This window comes from Balaenoptera physalus (assembly GCF_965194825.1).
Source record: "Balaenoptera physalus genome assembly, chromosome: 7".
In the NCBI taxonomy this organism is placed as follows: Eukaryota; Metazoa; Chordata; class Mammalia; order Artiodactyla; family Balaenopteridae; genus Balaenoptera; species Balaenoptera physalus.
The window spans coordinates 68,742,829-68,762,074 of record NC_138886.1 but is presented as its reverse complement, the minus strand read 5'-3'; the positions used below and the strand labels follow the sequence as shown (position 1 = coordinate 68,762,074).

General features: G+C 44.8%; 1 protein-coding gene and 1 pseudogene across 3 annotated transcripts in view; one reads left to right on the top strand and one right to left on the bottom strand.

The window, feature by feature from the left end:
- LOC309663710 (cytochrome c oxidase subunit 6B1 pseudogene) overlaps positions 1 to 19,246 on the top strand; it is a 523,800-nt pseudogene that overhangs the window by 310,509 nt on the left and 194,045 nt on the right. The window lies entirely within an intron of this gene.
- Positions 14,008 to 19,246, bottom strand: part of ACER2 (alkaline ceramidase 2) — a 51,540-nt gene continuing 46,301 nt past the window's right edge. For both annotated transcript variants that reach the window (XM_082468052.1, XM_082468054.1), the window contains one exon: positions 14,008 to 17,838. In XM_082468052.1, coding sequence (XP_082324178.1) covers positions 17,825 to 17,838 — 14 coding nt within the window. In that variant the 3' untranslated portion in view covers positions 14,008 to 17,824. The remainder of the gene's footprint in view (positions 17,839 to 19,246) is intronic.

Sequence of the window (19,246 nt, the reverse complement as noted above, 5' to 3'; positions counted from 1 at the left end):
GCCCATGGGGCTGTTCAATAGATTTCAGAACAGGTGAAAAGACCCCCAATTAAGGGACCAATTGAACAAGACTGTGCCTCTTCTTGCCAGCAAACAGGATCCACTGTGCACTTCTACTCCAAACCTCATTATTTGCCTTTTCAATTGCCTAAGTCTGGGCCCTTTTGAATGCAGTAAACAAATCAACCACAGCTGAAGGCAAGCCATATCAGTATTTTCTGCAAAACTAGGGCCTCAGTCAAAACCCTGAGCCTGCAGGGAGATGGTGGAGAAGCAGACAATGAGAACAGAGAGTGGAGGGCCTGAGACCAAGAGGACTTTAGATATCCAACAAAAGTTGGATATCGGGGCCTATGCAGGGTGAAGCAACATGAAAGGATGAAAGAATGAACAGAAGATGGGGGAAGAAGTAAAAAGGCTGCACAAAACAAGAACAGGGCTTTCTTTCTAGAACAACATGTGTCACAAATCCAGTCCATGTTCTGCCCGATGCCTTTGCACGTGCTGAGCTACCTCTGAAGACAGGGCCTGTCTTGATGACATCTGCCAAGGAGTCCAGCACACTTCAAATACTAATCAGTTTGAAGTCATAGTGACTTTCTAAGCCAATGCCTCTCAAACTCTCAAGCATATACGTCACCTGTATGATTTGTTAAAATATGTTAAGGTTTGAATTGCTATTTCAGTAGGTCTGGGAATGAGGCCTGAGATTCGACTTTTTTTTTTTTAACATCTTTATTGGAGTATAATTGCTTTACAATGTTGTGTTTCTGCTGTATAACAAAGTGACTCGGCTATACGTATACATATATCCCCATATCTCCTCCCTCTTGCGTCTCCCTCCCACCCTCCCTATCCCACCCCTCTAGATGGTCACAAAGGACCGAGCTGATCTCCCTGTGCTATGCAGCTGCTTCCCACTAGCTATTTTACTTTTGGTAGTGTATATATGTCAGTGCTACTCTCTCACTTTGTCCCAGCTTACCCTTCCTGCTCCCCGTGTCCTCAAGTCCATTCTCTACATCTGAGTCTTTATTCCTATACTGTCCCTAGGTTCGTCAGAACCATTTTTTTTTTTTTTAGATTCCATATATATGTGTTAGCATATGGTATTTGTTTCTCTCTTTCTGACTTACTTCACTCTGTATGACAGACTCTAGGTCCATCCACCTCACTACAGATAACTCAATTTCATTTCTTTCTACGGCTGAGTAATATTCCATTGTATATATGTGCCACATCTTCTTTATCCATTCATCTGTCTGTGGACACTTATGTTGCTTCCATGTCCTGGCTATTGTAAATAGTGCTGCAATGAACATTGTGGTACATGACTCTTTTTGAATTATGGTTTTCTCAGGGTATATGCCCAGTAGTGGGATTGCTGGGACATGTGGTAGTTCTATTTTTAGTTTTTTAAAGGAACCTCCATACTGTTCTCCATAGAGGCTGTATCAATTTACATTCCCACCAACAGTGCAAGAGGGTTCCCTTTTCTCCACACCCTCTCCAGCATTTATTGTTTGTAGATTTTTTTGATGATGGCCATTCTAACTGGTGTGAGGTGATACCTCATTGTAGTTTTGATTTGCATTTCTCTAATGATTAGTGATGTTGAGCATCCTTTCATGTGTTTGTTGGCAGTCTGTATATCTTCTTTGGAGAAAGGTCTGTTTAGGTCTTCTGCGCATTTTTGGATTGGGTTGTTTTTTTGATATCGAGCTGCATGAGCTGCTTGTATATTTTGGAGATTAATCCTTTGTCAGTTGCTTCATTTGCAAATATTTTCTCCCATTCTGAGGGTTGTCTTTTGGTCTTGTTTATGGTTTCCTTTGCTGTGCAAAAGCTTTTAAGTTTCATTAGGTCCCATTTGTTTATTTTTGGTTTTATTTCCATTTCTCTAGGAGGTGGATTTAACAAGTTCCCAGGGAGGCCAACATGTTGGTCCTTGGACTACACTTTGAGTCACAAGACTTTATTCTCTCTGTTGGTCACAGGGTAGCTTGTTCGGTTAAGAATCACACCAGGAAAGTCAAGGACATCAGTTTGAGCCCCATCAGTGGGATCACTGTGTTCTATGGCTGCAAACTGAACCCACAGCTCCAGCTGGTTATCTTGGGTCTTTGTTACACACACACACTGGACCAGAAGAGAATCAGTGGGAAGCGATGCCCATGTGGAGGTCGGCATGTAACACCTGGGCTGCTGGGGGGGAACCCAGCCCTGAACCACAGCCACAGTGTTCCATAGCTCTGACTCTGCCCTCACCCCCTCCCCAAGGTCTTGTAAGCCCTATTCCCTGGATGTCGATTTTAGAATTACTTCTAGACCAAATCACTCAGAAGCAGGATTGCAAACTAGTCTCCTCTCTCCCGCTGACTGGATGATCTGAAGTGGCTGCCCACGGAGCTAATTTGAGGAAGATGCTGAAACCAGGTTTTGGCTCTGCTGGAAGAACTGTCATACTGGATTAGTGATGTCTGCCGCGGGGGAAAAATGGGGAAAGCGGCAGCGTAGTCAGCATGGGGCGGACTCTAAGCAGGTGTGAAACTCTCGCAGGGAGGCCTGTCTTGCCTCCTCACAGAACCCAGAACAGAGGGAGGCTGGGGGCCGTGGCAGGCAACACGCCACAGCACCTCGGTGCACACTCAGCGTGAAGTTCCCCCCTCCACACACACACCACGCTGCTGCATCCCACACACGGACTGGGGCTGGAGAATCACAAGGCCCCAGGTCACCTAACTCCAATTCTGTCGGAAAGGGGCACTAAGAACACTCTTGGGGTGTCCTTTCTCCCCCACTCTGCTGGCTGCCTCACAAGAGAACATGCACCCAAAGGACTCTCAGACGGAGCACTGCAGACTCCACATTTTTAAAGAAAACTAACTTTAGAGAATGGGAAGACCTGGGTTTTAGCCCCATCTCTGCTACTTTTAGAGAAGACACTTGACTTCAGTTTCTTTACCCATAAAATGGAGTTTAACTAAGTGGCCCCAAATTCCCTTTGTACTCGTAGACTGTATAGATCTACAGTTTTAGAGGAAATTCAAACAATAGCCCTAGGTGCCCATCCACAAGTCACAGCTGCATTCGCTCCCCTTTGCGGCAAATTGGATTTTTTGAAAGGCATTTTGGTCTCTGGTTAGTGAGTTAGTGCTGTTCATATCTCAAGTTCTCCAGGAAGTTTAGTCCACGTGAGAAGACTAGATTGGCAGAGACTTGGTACTTTCTGCCTGACATAGAGAGATGAAGCGTGAGGTCCTAATTCATTTTTTTAAAGTTCCTGGAAGGAAAACTGCTCTAAGATAAAGGCAGTGATCCTGACCACCTGTGTGCAGATTTCCTGGGAGAAATTACCAAGATTGAGGGGAAAGGGTAGAGTAAAAGGACATCATTTTTAACAAGAATTATGCCCCACACCACCCCTACCCAGGTGATTCTCATGCACACAAGTTTGAGACCCACTCACCCGGGGCTTTCTCTGCCCCCTCAGTGATTTCACGTGGTGGGAAGGAGCGGGGGAAACGTGCTTTACACACAGCTGTTCTCGGACAGCAAGAGCTGGAAATTGATTTAATTAGATGCATCTGGTGTTGGCGTTGAGGTCGCATATTTTGACAGGTGTTTACTTGCTGATGGAATTTAAAAAAAGGTCCTCGGTTAAAAGATCCATTTTATGGCTATGGATTTGGCTATGGCTTTATTTTCATTGGTTTCACACCATGCATTTTAACAAGATGATTTTCTGCCTCTAGTTGAAGAAATATGTGTGTGTGCAGCAATACAGTGTGTTTCAACAAAACCCAGGCACAGTTTGTATGTTGATAATATATTTAAAAGGCAGACATGCTATCATAGAATCGAGTGTGTGATATGACCAACAGCTTGGTGGTCATGAGGTTCATTGATCACTCCAACTGCCTTGTAACATTTCTGCTTTTTCATGTATAATAGCAGCACTGCGCCAGACCTTTGACTCGCTGAAGTGTTTTAACTGGAGTGACTAGATTTCCCTGATGTACAATGTAAAAATGTTACTTAGAGATGGAGGGAAAGAGAGGAAGAGAAAGAAACAATTTCTTAGTAGCACGTATCACAATTTTCTATCCCTCTGACCGCAGACTATGAGCTATAAAGGGCAGTGAGATAGACTCTGCAAAAATTAGCCATCATTATTCCCCCTTCTGTTGCCAAGTCTCTTGGCCATGACTATCAAGAGGTATTCACCTTTCCCTGGCCTTGTAAGTCGATTTGTTCTGATTTGACCAACAGAATAACTAAAAGGACATTATGTCTGTTCAAAGCTTAATCCTCAAGAGACCCGGCAGGCTTCCCCTTATTCTCTTGTTATCTGCCTAGACCCTACGTGAGTAAGTCCAGGCCAGACTGCGGGAGGATGAGGCATGTGGAGAAGAGACGAGCCATCCTAGCTGAGAACCTCCAGACCAGCCAGCCCTGACTGACCCCGCAGCTGGCCACAGACCCTGAGTAAATTCAGCGAAGACCAGAAGAACTGGCCAGCTGAACCCGGCCCAAATGCTTGACCCAGAGCCTTGTAAACTAAATACATAGTTTTTGTTTTAAGCCACTGTGTTTTGGTGTGTTTGTTACAGTGCCAGAGCTAACTGATACATGGGGAGGTGTATGTGTGTTTTATCTATCTTGATATCTCCACCCAGCATGGTGCCTGGCACAGTGTGGCACTCAATAAATAAATGATGAATAAGTGAATGAAGAAATGCACAGATTATTGTGGCTGGGCAGTGATTAGCCTTTAAATGCTTCACTGTTCAGTGTACCGTGGAATAAAACATCATTCTTCCTTGGGCTATATTAATAGGAACATTTCAGAACACTGCCTTTTTGACAGCAGCAATGTCTCTGTTATTAAGTAACAGACAGGAAACTGGGTACCTCCTGCTCTGAAGTCTGAGGCACATGCCTATAATTCTCTAAAGAACTCAAACCATTAAGTAATTACTTTTTGAAACTGCATTCTCTGGAAATCCACTTCTTTAACCTATCTGCAGAGCAGCCCTGAAAGGCAGACTCTCCCCCACATCACAGAAATGAGCCCCCTGTGGTTTGTTCCCTTCTACAGAATTACTGCCTACTTCTACTCAGGGACATAATCAGAGGCTGTGAGAAATGGAGTGAGGTATCTGAGCGTGCTTGCATGCCACCTCCAGATTCTGACAGTCACCAACCCACTGTTCATAAAAGAGCCAAGTCCATACAGACCTGGTAAGAATTCAGGGCTCCAGCTAACATCCAGGCAGGTGGCTGGCTTGTGGGCATCAGGATCTATGAGGAAACCCAAAAACAATATTAAAGAATGAAAAAATAAGATCTTAAGAAATATCTTCACTGCATATTTGCTACTATACTTAATGTTCATGAACTGTTAAAGTTGCCAAGAACAAAGACAGAATTCATGTAATATAACTGCTCAGTGTGACAACAGGGCTTTGCTATTATTGCTGTGTGATGATTTGATTTAATTCTTTTACCACCTGTCTGTATTTGTAATATTTGTGAAATCTTCATTTATACCTTAGGCCTTCACTTGGATGGAACCTACTATTTGTATGTTAACATTTATGGGAAAAAAAAATTTGTTACTAGGATTTGTTACCAGTAACATTTGTTACTAGGATTCTTTTATCATTGGCCTGTAAAAAAGTAGTACATGTCTCCTGAAAAACATCATGAAGGAAGACACAGAAAAAGGCAGAAGGAGTGTGGGAAGAGCATCCTAAGCAAAAGGAAGAGTATGGAGAAGGGCGCAGAGACAAAGGGCCTGGAACGTTATGAATAGTTGGGAGTGGCTGGAGCTCACGAGCATGTGGGCCATGGCCCTGGCAGGTGATAGCGCACAGAAGGGGGGTTGGGGGCATGGGAAGACTGTCCTAAAGAACTTGAATTTCATTTTGAAGGCAGTAACTATCTTTTTACTTTCAAGCGGAGAGGAGTAATTTAGCACAGAGCCTAGCAGGTAGTAAACGCTCAGTTATTGTTAGATGGATGAATTAAAGAAGAAATGAAGGGCTTCCCTGGTGGTACAGTGTTAGTTAAGAATCCGCCTGCCAGTGCAGGGGACACGGGTTCGAGCCCTGGTCCAGGAAGATCCTACATGCCGTGGAGCAACTAAGCCCGTGCACCACAACTACTGAGCCTGCGCTCTAGAGCCCGCGAGCCACAGCTACTGAGCCCGCGTGCCACAACTACTGAAGCCCGCGTGCCTAGAGCCCGTGCTCTGCAACAAGAGAAGCCACCACAATGAGAAGCCTGCACACCACAGCAAAGAGTAGCCCCTGCTCACCACAACTAGAGAAAGCCTGCGCGCATCAATGAAGACCCAATGCAGCCAAAAATAAATTAATAAATGTATTTTTAAAAAATGAATTTGGGTCCTACTAAGCCCTTAAGCAGTCTGTTAAACTGGGATAATTCTCCATTTTTAATTATAATAATAAAAACAGCTACCATTTACTGAATACTTATAAACAAGTACTATCTCGCTGACTCCAAAATGTAGCTGCACATTGGAATTAGCTAGGGAGATTTTTTTTTAAATATTGACGAATGGCTCTCACAACCAGAAATTTTGACTGAACACATCTAGGTGCTGCTCAACAATGGGATTTTTGAAACTCTTCCAGTGATTCTAATGTGCAGCCAAGTTTGAAACCCATGGCCCTATCTCATTTAATTATCACAACACTCTCATGAGGTAGACTCTGTCATTATCCCCATCGTGCAAAACTGTTGTGCAAATATCCCTGTTAGAACATTGCATGATCTGAGCATTTGTGAAAGAAAGGGAGATGGTGTTCATAAGTCAGGGTAGAGTTTATCAGCTGTTAGGTTTGCTCAAAGTCTTGGAGGTGAGACTCACGCAGGTTTAACACAGACGATGCAGGACAGGCAGGGTGAAGGCCCCTACATTCCTGGACGGGGAACAGTATGAGCCAAAAAGGGATAAAGAGGAAGACCATGGCGATTCAACTGAGGAAGGAGAGAAGAGTGAATGCTGACAAACGCTTCGCATTCTCCTGTCATTACAAGCAGCTGCCTGCCCTTTTAATAATTCTTTTGTCTTCTCCAGAAGGACAAAACACATTCTACATAGAGAAGCCTCTGTTAGCAGCTGCAGTAGTTGGTTTCAAAGGCAAGAGGGGAAAAGTATGAAAGACAAATTTTAGTGATTTTTTTTTCCCTTAAATTTGTTGAGCTAATGTGATAAGGAAAGAATATGTATTACTAATGTATTATTAAATCAAGTAGCAGCTGGTTCTCTAAGAGGAGACAGCATTAAACAGCACGCCAGTCACCACAGCAGATGTGGCCTCTAGGGGGCTGAGGGTAGGGAAGCTTCTTCAGTTCCAGAGTTGCCCAAGATCTAGATCTCTCCAGTAATTTTTCTTAGATTCCTCCTGCATTCATTAGGCCTCCCTCGGTTTCAAGTAACAGAGCCAAGCTTGATGTCGAGTCAGCAAAAATTTATTAAAATGTCACAGGAGTATCTCACCTCACAGGACCCAGAAGGGAATAATGGAGGTGGCAGTTTGCCAGTGTGAGTTGCCAACTCCTGCTCCAGAATCACCTCGAGAACTTGAAAACTGTCAATTGCCCTGACCAGTTAAGCCAGAATCTCCAGGGGCAGGGACAAAACATCAATATTTGCTTTTAAAAGCCTCCTTAGATGTTTCTAATATGCAGCTGGGTTGAGAACTATTGGGCTAGAGTAAGATAAAAGCTGAAATTTGAGAACATGCTGTGCTAAAGCCTAATTATAGTAGCAACTCATTTAAATTTCACAACTTGGTCAGGTGGTTCAATTTTCTCCATTTCACAGATATGAAAGCTGAAGTACCTGGAGGCTTAAATAGTCCAAGAAGGCTTCATGAGACCTGATGCAGTCTTGAAGGCGGTGGGTCCTGGAGAACAGCTGGGAAAGCACTGAGGGGCAGTAGGAACAGGGTAGCAGGACAAGACGGAGCAGGGTCCAGTGCGCCAGTGGGAGATAATATTTGGTAGCATAAGACCAGGTGATAAACAGACCCTGGGGACACTCAAGTCATCTATAGGGATGACTTCCTCACTGTGGAGGGGACACAGCCTCCACATGAGTCTCTGTGTGGCAACCAGGTGGCAACTGAGAGCAGGGACCAAGGAAGCAGTGCTATTTTTAACCAAAGCTGCAATGGAAGAATTTAGGTCAGTAGAACACCATCACTAAGACCAGAGTTGGGCTCATACGGCAAAGCTGATACCCCCTCCTGTAGAGAATGATTCTGGGAAACCTGAGGTCAACAAGGGCTTAAAAACTTTGTTTATTATGGACCATATTCAGAGAGCAATTCTCAGTCCTTCTCATGACTTTCAAATGTACACTAGCTCTGTCCACTGAAAAGGCTTAGAAACAATGACCAAGCCACTAGCAGGGATCATTCCTAGAACCTGGATTAGGCTTCGAAGTACATCTCACTAAAATAAAGATAAGTAAACAGTGCTTCTTCGGGTAATGGCTGAGTCTGGGTCTGGGTAGGAAATGTATGAGAGGACAACATACTGTCCTACTGCAAAACAAGGAAACGACCAATAGCTAGGGTCATGTTAGAAAAATTCAAGAACCAACTTAAAGAGACTCTCACTGGCCAAAGATGGAACAAATTGAGTATAAGTGATAATAATTGCAATGGCTTTGAAATCCATCAAATGTTTAAATCCATGAGTTCATAATTACGTACATCTAGTCCTTTCTGGAGGATAAGGAACCAATTTTTTAACCTTGAAAAGCAGTAGGTAAAGGGGAAGAATCAAAGATTTATCCTGCCTTCCTTATATGATCTTTATCACTGGGTAACCAATAGTAGATGAGGGGGATTTTCTCTTTATTAAAGTACTCCAACTATTAAATGAAAAAGAAGTGATAGGATATCACCATTTTGCAAACCTCAATGAATTACTAGGTATAGGCATTAAGTATTGATGGCTGCTTACATCATAAAAAGAAAGATGACCAGACGTTATCTGCCTCCTGTAGTTTTGCCAAGGGAATAAAACCTGAGTCTAAGCCAGTCTGTAGATCCAGCTACCAATATGAAAGAACTTGGTGATACATTCATGAATATGCAATCAGCAAATCCAGACTGTGGGAACCTGTACAGGTCAAATGGACCAGGTTCTTCCACAGATAGATTTAAAGGAAAATAGAGATAGCAGGGAAGCTTCCAGATTATAAGATACAAGATTGGAAGAGACTTAAAAGGCATAACAAAGCTTTTTTAATGTCCCAAACTAAACCGTAGTGTCTATGGAGGCACATTTGAGTGAAAAAACTCTTTATAAATGCGGGATATTGATGACCTGCCGGGGGAGAAAGGACAGGAACTGTTGTTGGAATGGGGGACCTAGGTGGGCTTCTGGGGTGGCAGCAATGGTCTATTTCTTAACCTAAAGGTGATTGCCTTGGAACAATTCTTTAATTTACACATTTGTATTGCTGTCTGTATGTGTTTTACTTAAAATATAAATTTTTTTCAAAGGAAAAAAGTGATGGTGGAAGGTAGAGCACCTCCACCCTCAGTGAGGACAACACTGGTATTTTGGGGATATGGGAGTAGTGACCCATGAGTTGGTGGATGACCAATGCTTTGAAACCCAGTGCTGAGGTTCTTAGGCAACCATAAAAAGTGTTAAAGAAATCAAGTATCTCCAGGGAATTCCCTGGTGGTCCAGTTGGTTAGGACCCTGTGCTTCCATTGCAGGGGACATGGGTTCGATCCCTGGTTGGCGAACTCAGATCCCACAAGCCACTTGGCATGGCCAAAAAAAAAGTATCTCCATTTCAGTGTCTCAAGAATGTTTCTAGCCTGTTGAAGTATTTCCCCACCACCACTGCCACCTCCACCTCTACCTCCCATTCATTAATTATTCCTATAAATACTTATTGCAAACTTACTATATGAATAACATGATGCTGAGCACTGAAGATTCAATGGAGAAGACAGACAGACAGACTCCCTGCCCCTTTGAAGCTTATGTCCTAGTGAAAGAGACCCCAAAAAGGTAGATCGATAAATCCAGTGGTGACAAATGTTGATGGGTCTCAACAAGGAAAGAAGCAATGTGTTCAAGCAGAGAGTAATGGGGACAGTGGAGTGCTGCTATGGCTAGCTGGTGAGGGAAGACTGTAGAAGAAACAATGTGAAATCTGGGACCTGAGAAATGAGGAGGAGTCAGTTATGGGTAGAGCAGGTGGAAGAACTTTCCAGAAGGTGGACGTTAAAATGCCCTGAGGTGGGCTTCCCTGGTGGCGCAGTGGTTAAGAATCTGCCTGCCAACGCAGGAGACACGGGTTCAAGCCCTGGACCGGGAAGATCCCACATGCCATGGAGCAACTAAGCCCATGCACCACAACTACTGAGCCTGTGCTCTAGAGCCCGTGAGCCACAACTCCTGAAGCCCACACGCCACAATTACTGAAGCCCGTGGGCCTAGAGCCCATGCTCCGCAACAAGAGAAGCCACCTCAATGAGAGAAGCCCATGCACCTCAACAAAGAGTAGCCCCCGCTCACCCCAGCTAGAGAAAGCTCATGCACAGCAACGAAACCCAACGCAGCCAAAAATAAATAAAAATAAATCTTAAAAAAAAAAAATTCTCCTACCTTTAAAAAATAATAATAAAATAAAATGCCCTGAGAAAGGGGTTGACAGATTTGAAGAGCTGAAAGAAAATGACTGTGACTACAGTTAGTGAGTGCGAGGCAAGTGGCGCAAGATGAGAATGGAGAGGTGATGGGACCTGATTCTGTAGGGTCCTGGAGGCCACAGCAAGGAATTTGGATTTTTTTTTCTAGGAACAGTGAGCAACGACATTAGATTTAAAGCAGGGGAGTGGCATGATGTAAAGTGAGTTTTAAGATCACAGATTGTTGCAATGTAGAGAGTAGATTAGATAAGGGGGCAAGACAGGAGGCGCATTACGAGGGCATTGTGGTGGTCCAGGCAAGAGAGTGCTGGCTTGGGTGACAGTGGTGGCAATGCCGGTGGAGATCTAAAATGGGTTCAAGAGCTGTTATGATAGCAGAATCAACCAGACCTGCTGATGGCTTGATGGGTGGCAGGGGGCTGCAGGATGGAAAAGATTGGGTATCCAAGAAAAGAAGGATTGGATATATGAGTCTGTAGCTCAGTACAGCCATCGATATACAGAAGACAATTAACTTATGGGACCAGATGGGGTCACCAAGAAAGAGTATAAAAGGAAAAACAAAAACAAAAACGGAGGGTCTAGGAACATGCTTTAACAAACATCACCATTTAGAACTGGGGTTGGCAAACTTTTCTATAAAGGGCCACATGGTAATATTTTAGGCTTTCTGGGCCATGCCATTTCTGTCACAACTTTGCCACCGTAGCATGAAAGCCACCATACACCATATGTAAACAAGTGAGCATGGCTGTCTTCCAATGACACTTGAAATTTGAATTTTGGGTGATTTTCAAATGTCATGAAATATTATTCTCTTTTTGTTTTTTTCTTTTTAATCCATTTAAAAGTGTAAAAGTTTATACCTTACTCATAGAGCACTACAATAACAGGCGGTGGACCAACTGGGTCCATAGGCCATAGGTTGCCAACCCCTGATTTAGATCAGAGAGGGGAGAAAGGGCCAACCGGTGAAATCAGATGAATGGCCTTTGTGGTAGCCTGAAGAGACCCATCCCAACCCACTCCAAAAGGGGAAACCCAACAGTGATTCAAGGTTACCAGTTGGTAAGACAAAAAACACCTAGAGCAGCTGCAGAAAACTTTAGTGGTGGCCTGAGAAAGGTTAGTCTCCCTGGATCTTTCCAGGACTAAGGGGGATTGGAAACCTCAAGCCCCCTTGTTCTGATTCTACTGGAATTTTGAATTTTGAGCCAAATGTGATTTCCATGACCAGGGCAATCACCCCCACATCCTTGATTCTTCTTATCCCAGTTGATGGAAAAAAGGACAAAGGAACTGGAATATATAAAATATTGTAAATCTGGGGCATTTTTCAGGAGAATCATAAAAGGAACCACTGAATATCGATGATAAGGATGATAATGTTATTTAGGCTGTAGTAGGCAGAATTCTAAGATAGCACCTGCTATGAGTTGAATTGTGTCCTCCCCACCCCCACCAAATTCATATGGTGAAATCCTAACCCCCAGTCAGAATGTGACCTTATTTAGAAATAGGGTCATTGCAGATGTTAAGATGAGGTCATGATGGAGTAGTGTGGGCCCCGCACCCAATATGACTGGTGTCCTTATAAGAGGGGAGAATTTGGATACAGACACACAGAAGGACCAACCATGTGAAGAAGAAGGCACAGAGTGGAGGACATTTCTACATGCCAAGGAATGCCAAAGATGACCAGCAAACCACCAGGAGCTAGGGCAGAGGCATGGAAAAGATCCTTCCTCACAGTCCTCAAAAGGAACAAACCCTGCTGACACCTTGATCTTGGACTTCTAACCTTCAGAGCTGCAAGACAATAGATTCTGTTGTTTAAGCCAACGAGTTTGTGGTACTTGTTAGGGCAGTCCTGGAAAACTAACACAGTGCCCAAGATTCCTGCCCCCAGGTATCCACACTCTGCATAATCCCCTCTCCTTGAGTGTGAGTGGGACTTGTGAATGTGAAGGATATCACTCTTGTCATTATGTTATATGACAGAAGGGATTTTGCAGATGTACTTAAGGTCCTTAATCAGATGACTTTGAGTTCATCAAAAGGGAGATTATCCTGAGCCCTTAAAAGGAATTGAGCCCTTCTCTGAGATGTTCAAAGCCTGAGAGTGTGAGTTCCTATGGGAAAGGGTAGAGTGTCAAGGGGCTGAGGGTAACCTCTAGGAACTAAGAGTGCCCTCAGCCAACAGCCAGCAAGGAGACAGGATCCTCAGTCCTTCAGCCACAAGGAACTACATTCTACCAACAACCCAAATAAGCATAAAAGGGAACACAGAGCTCCAGATGAAAAAGCCTGGCTGACACCTGATTTCAGTCTTAGGAGACCCTGAACAGGGAAGCCAGCTACACCATGCCTGGACCTCTGACCTACACAGCTGGGAGATAATAAATAGATGGTGTTGGAGACTGCTAATCTTACAGTACTTTGTTATGCTGCATTTTCTAATTAACACATGTTAACATGCATGTTTCTAAGTAACACATGTGCCAAACTATGAGAATAATAAAGTATTTTGAAAGAACCTAAATGCAATAGTGTAAGTGGGTTTTTAAAATTATAATGTTAATCATATATAGGAAAAATAAGAGTAGCAAAGCACTTTTGATTTCCAGAGTGCAATAGGGAAAAGCAAGTTTTCAAATATGCTAAAAATAATTCTAATTGCCATCAACTGGTAAGGAGAACTCAGATGAAAAGAGGCCTTATGAATCTAAGGAAGCATAATGAACCCACCTCCACACTTTTCAGGCTCCAAATACACGTGTGGCTTCATAAAGACTGTTGAGGAGCAGAAGAAGAAAGGAATCTTCTTCTTCCCATTGTTACTCACCCAGAAGCGATTAGTGCCAGGGAACAAAGAAAGCCATGTGCCTTCTTATTCTAAGGCTTGGGAGACTGGAGCCAGGTGGGGGAGGGAGGGGCCCTGGGAGAGTCCGCCTCTTGGGAGTAATTTGACAGAAACCAGGTCTTCCATTGACAGTGGGCAACATAAACAGACTCAGCTGTGGATTCCTAGGCCCAGCTTCGAAGTAGTCTTCCTGTCCTTCCGTGTCTATTTAATGCTTGACCGAGAGAATTGGGAGGGTTAGAAAACAAAGTAGCATTTATTGAACACCTACAATGCATGGAGTACCGTACTAGATACTTTCACACTGTAATTTCAGTTAACCCTCATGGCCATATGTAGTAATCAGGGTTCTCCAGAGAAACAGAACCAATAGGGTGTGTGTGTGTGTGTGTGTGTGTGTGTGTGTGTGTGTGTGTGTGTGTGTGTGTGTGTATTTTATAAGGCATTTGCTCACGCAGCTATGGAAGCTGGCAATTCCAAAATCTGCAGGGTAGACTGGCAGTCTGGAGACCCAGGAGACCTGAAGTTCCAGCTCAACTCCAAAGGCCGTCTGCTTTAGAACCAGGAAAAGCCAAGGTTGTGATGAAGTTCAAAGGCAGTCTGCTGGAGAGTTCTCTCTTTCTCAAGAGATGCCAGTCTTTTTGTCCTGTTCCGACCTCCAACTGATGGATGAGGCCTACCCACATTGTGGAGGGCAATCTGTTTACTCAAGGTTTACCAATTTAAATGTTAACCTCATCCAAAGTACCCTCACAGAAACAGCCAGAGTAATGTCTGACCAAATATATACCTGGGCACCCCTGGTCCCAGCGAAGCTGGCATATGACCATCACACCATCTGAAAGGTAGATACTGCCCTCAATTCCGCTAAGCCTCAGTTTCCTCATATGCAAAATAAGTGACATACCCAGTGAAGTAGCTGGTTGGAGGTCAGCCTCTCTGAATTCAGTGTTGGGGCTGGGGTTAAGTGTCATTAAATCTCACCAGGAGAGAAAGTTCAGCTCTCCCCCGCCTACATTAATAACCCTCAAACTAGTAGTCAGTCAACTAGCAAGAGCTGAGCCCCGTAAGTAAGCTGGGCAATGAGTTGTCAGGAAACTAAAATCTCATCTCGGAGAGAAAATCAAAAGCAGCAGAATAGTGTGGCAGGTCTTATTTTCTCTCCTGTACAGGTGTTCGGGGAGTCGAATTGCTCCCATGAATCACACCGGAAGTGGGAGGTGGCACACGGACCAGGACCTATGTCTGTCCACCTCTCCCGCTGCCAGAAACCTCTCTCTTCTACATTGACCACAGAGAAGATGAAGCGCTCAGACAGCGAGATGAGCACATACATCAGATGACTTTGTTTTATGAGGGGGATTGCCTACTGAAGTCCACCTAGGCAAGAGAGTACATACTCCAAAAGCCTCTTCTTTCAGCAGGATGTAGGTAGGAAGGATTCCCTTAGGACAACCAGACAAGGAATACAGCTTCCTGCTTCCTGTGTACATTTCCCTGACATCAACACGTGATCTGGTGCCTCTACTGTGTTCCTGAGCCTGAGTTCCACCCCCTCCAGAAGCTGACTTCTTCTCCACCTCCAGCCCCCTATTTGTCCCCAGACCCCCAACCTGGTGCCTGCCTTCTGCTTGAAGGTGGGCTGTGTGGCCACTAGTGACACCTAGTGGCCAAGGTGGTGGCAGCAGCCAAAGAACCAGAATTCCTGGTTTTCCCTCCTGGAGGTAAGAGTAATCACGACTGACCCTTGGGCAAAAGAAGCCCTCAAGGAGACTATGAGATTTCCCAGGAGGGAGGAACCCCTGTGCAAGAGACGAAAGAGAGGTGGGATAAGGGCTCAAAGTCATGTGGTTTGAATATTAAAAGGAACGTGACTTCATTTGCTGCTCTAAGCTGATCACAATGCACCCATGTTAAAAAGCACAGAAAGACTTTTCTGGTCAAGACTTCCAGGGTCTGACCCCTGTTTGAGCCTCCCTTCCTGTCCCTCCTCTGTCTATCTGCATTGTCCACTGTCCACCGTGCATGGTAGCCACCGGTCATGTGTGGCTCTTTAAATCAAATTAATCAAAATAAAAAACTCAGTTCCTCATTTGCACCAGCTGCATTTCAAATGCTCAATAGCCACGTGGGCCTGGTGGCTAACGTACCAGACAGTGCAGGCTATAGGACATTTCCATCATCATAGAGACTTATAATGGAGAAATGCTGCTTTATGAACTAGGAATTTTTTTGCCCAGGTGTCTTTAAATTTCTTTTCAGTTTTCTTTGGAAAGAAGAAAAAGCAGGAAACTGGATGGGACTACTTGTTATATACTTCATTGACAGAGAAGGAACTGTCACAAATTTGTCTTGACCTGGGTTTTTTCCAGATGCCACATTACTGTGTGTCTCTCCCAAGAACATGAGCCATGTAGGCATGTGTGTTTTAGGCTCTGTCTGTCACTGGAGGGTAAGACAAGGCATTCTCTCCCTTCTTGCTTTCTCTTCAAGAAAAATAACTTTTCCTGGCAAAGGGTGCTTGGTGGAAATGTTTGGGGCCCTCTGATTTGGGGTGAGGTAAGGCTCTTTTGGAACACAGACTAGTCAGGTTCTAAGGCAGAAAAGAAGTCCTGGGGAATTCCCTAGTGGTCCAGTGGTTAGGACTTTGCACTTCCACTGCAGGGGGTATGGGTTCGATCCCTGGTTGGGGAACTAAGATCCCACATGCTGTGGGGGCACGGCCAAAAAAAAAGTCCTGAACCAGTGGCCATTAGACTGGCCACCAATATCTAACCACCCCATGGGGTCTCCGGGTGACCCTCTCACTCATTCATTCAACCAACATTTACCGAGCACCTAATATGTGCCAGGAACTATTCTAAGCTATGGGAATACAGCCACGAGCTGGACATAAACCTTCCCTGATGGGGCTTACATGGAAGAGGGTGACCCACAATATAAATAATGGTGCCACATCTGTATGACGGGTGCAGGTCAGCCATGTAAGATAATAACTACAGCTGTCTCGTTTTGAATTCCATAACCTCACCCCTGTTCCATACCAAGTGCTGAGCTCTCTGCTTGCCACAGACTAATGAATCCTCACGGCAGCCATGCTGGGTCTCAGGATCATTATTCTCACCTTCCATATGTGCAAACACATTCAGAGGTAAAGCAAGTTGCTCAAAGTCACCCCACTGGTTCAGGGATATGCCAGCATTCAAACCCTGGCCTCCTTGACTCCACTTGGCAGGAAAAAAGGATATGTGTTCAGAAGACATGAGTTCCAGGCTCAATTCTGTTACCAAGTAAATGGGTGGCCTTTGGGCTCGTCACTAAATCTTTCTGGACTCATTTCTTCTTCTGTAAAATGAAGGTGTGATACTATTGAATATTTAAGATCCCTTCCAGTTTGAATATTCAGTGACTCTAGAATGTTAGGAAGGACCAGCGGCTCTGCAGGTAGAAGAAATGAACAAGACATAGACTCTCCCCCTGTGGTAAAGACAGTTGGATACAGTGCGATATACCCCATGCTAGGAAAAGAGAAGCGCTACAGAAACACAGAGGAAGGGCACAAAAGCCAACCTTGGGGGCGGGAGGGGTAGTTGTCAGGGAAAGCTTCCTAGAGGTGAGCAGAGTCCTGGAGGACAAGTAGAAGTAAGGGTGAAAATGTGGAGAAGGGAGAAAGAGATGCTGGGCAAAGGGAACAGAAGTGTCAGAGCACAGAGGGAGGTATTCAGTGCAGGTGGTATGTGTTTTAGAAGAAGGAGAGAAGGGGGCCTAGAAAGGGGCCCAGTGAGGGCGTTCATAAACGTGCTCAGACATGTTCAGTTGACTCGGAGGGATCTGCACAGTCACTAAATGGTGCTGCAAATGAGAGCGTGGCCCAAAATGCCCCTCAGCATCTACACCAGCAAGGCCACTTGTCACCAGCTTGAGATGTCATCCACTTGTTGTTGAACTCAAGTTGTGTGCCCAACACAGAGAGGACAAACAAATGGAAATGTCAGAGTTTGGAGCAGAGAAAGGTTTATTGCAGGGGCCAAGCAAGGAGGACAGGCAGCTCATGCTCAAAAGACCCAAACTCCCTGATGATTTTCTGGGAAGAGTTCTTAAAGGCAACATTTGGGGTGATGGCTGTGGGGTGATGGCTGCAGGGTGTGTGACTTCCTTCTGATTGGTTGATGGTGAGGTGACTGGGTGGTGGTCCAGGAATCTCAGTCATCAACCTTTTGGTTGCAACCGATCTAGGTCTCAGTCACCATCCTCCACCTGGGTGGGGAAATGTATCAGATTGTTATGCATATCCCGAGGAGGAGCTAGGACTTCCTCTACCTCTACACTATTGTTTCTTAACTGCTTTTCCTTTGTTTCTGCATCCCTCAGTTCCCTAACTAGTAGCTGTTTGAATCTGCCCTTTGGAACTCCGGGAAGGTCTGGGAGGCAGAATCCTTTTCCCTACAACCCAGAAACAGGGGACACAGAAAGGCTTTTGTACATGGGAAGGCCCTGTAGGGCGCTGCTCAGTTGCACATTGAAGCGTACCATGAATATTCAGCCTGTGCTCTTACACACAGCTCTTTGTCGTTTACAAAGCTCTTTGTTAGTTAGTTCCAAACTAACAAAGCTAAGTGGCTGGGCCAGAACTCTACAAGTTCAAGTTGGAGCTCCAGTCTCTATTCCACAGCCAGCTTGCCAAATCCAGTGGTTGTGTTACCAGATTCAGGCTCAGCTGCTCACCGTTGGAAAACAATACTCAGAAGACAAGTGTCGGTTGGAAAGGAAAGGTTGCTCTATCCAGGAGGCCAGCAACCTGGGGAGAAGGCGGACTCCTTTCCAAGAACCAACTCCAAAGATTCTGCTCAACCATGAACATTTTTTAAAGGGAGAAAGTGGAAGTTCATCGCAGTTAATCATTTGGGGAGGGGGTCAGAGTCTTCCTTATCTTCCGCGGTGTGTGCGGACTTTCTTCCGATGTGTTGGTGGTGAGGTAACAGGGCCGTGTTCCAGGACGCTTGTGCTCAGCCTGAAGTTACCATCCTCCAGCTGGGTGGGAGTCTTAGTTCCTGCAGAACTCAAAGATTTTGTCATGCATATCCCTTGAGGAGGAAACAGGACCCTGCTTTATTTCTGCACTATTATTGACTGCTCCTCCTTTCTTTCTGCATTCCCTCCCTTCCCTTAATCTAAGAACCAACATGCTGAGCCAAGCAGAACAAAGGCCTTGGTAAATATTGCAGAAGCCTAAGGAATTGAGCTAGTGTAAAGGTTAAAGTATAAAGAGGCTCTTGGGCCAAGGGGCTGCTTACAGCTGCTTGGCCCATAATCCCGGGGAAAACTGAAAGCAAGAGCATTTCTATTGGGGATGGTTTTGAAAGGAATTGGGAGGTGCTATCCTGGACTCTAGGCTCAGGCACTGGAAGTGTGGAATTAAAAAAGCGCTCTAATGAACATTTCTTCTCCACTGTTCTTCCAGTGGAGAACATAGGTAGGTTTCAGAACCTATCTGGTTCTCAGGATAGCACATCCTGTTGGGCTTCTGGGAATTTCCTGCAAGGCTTTTTCACACTTTCCATAGCCCGACACTGAGATTCTGCGCCCCTCACCTCGCCCCAAGGTCTTTCCCCACCACATGCTCACATGCTTCCATCCTTAAAGGAAACTTACCGGAAACACTGAG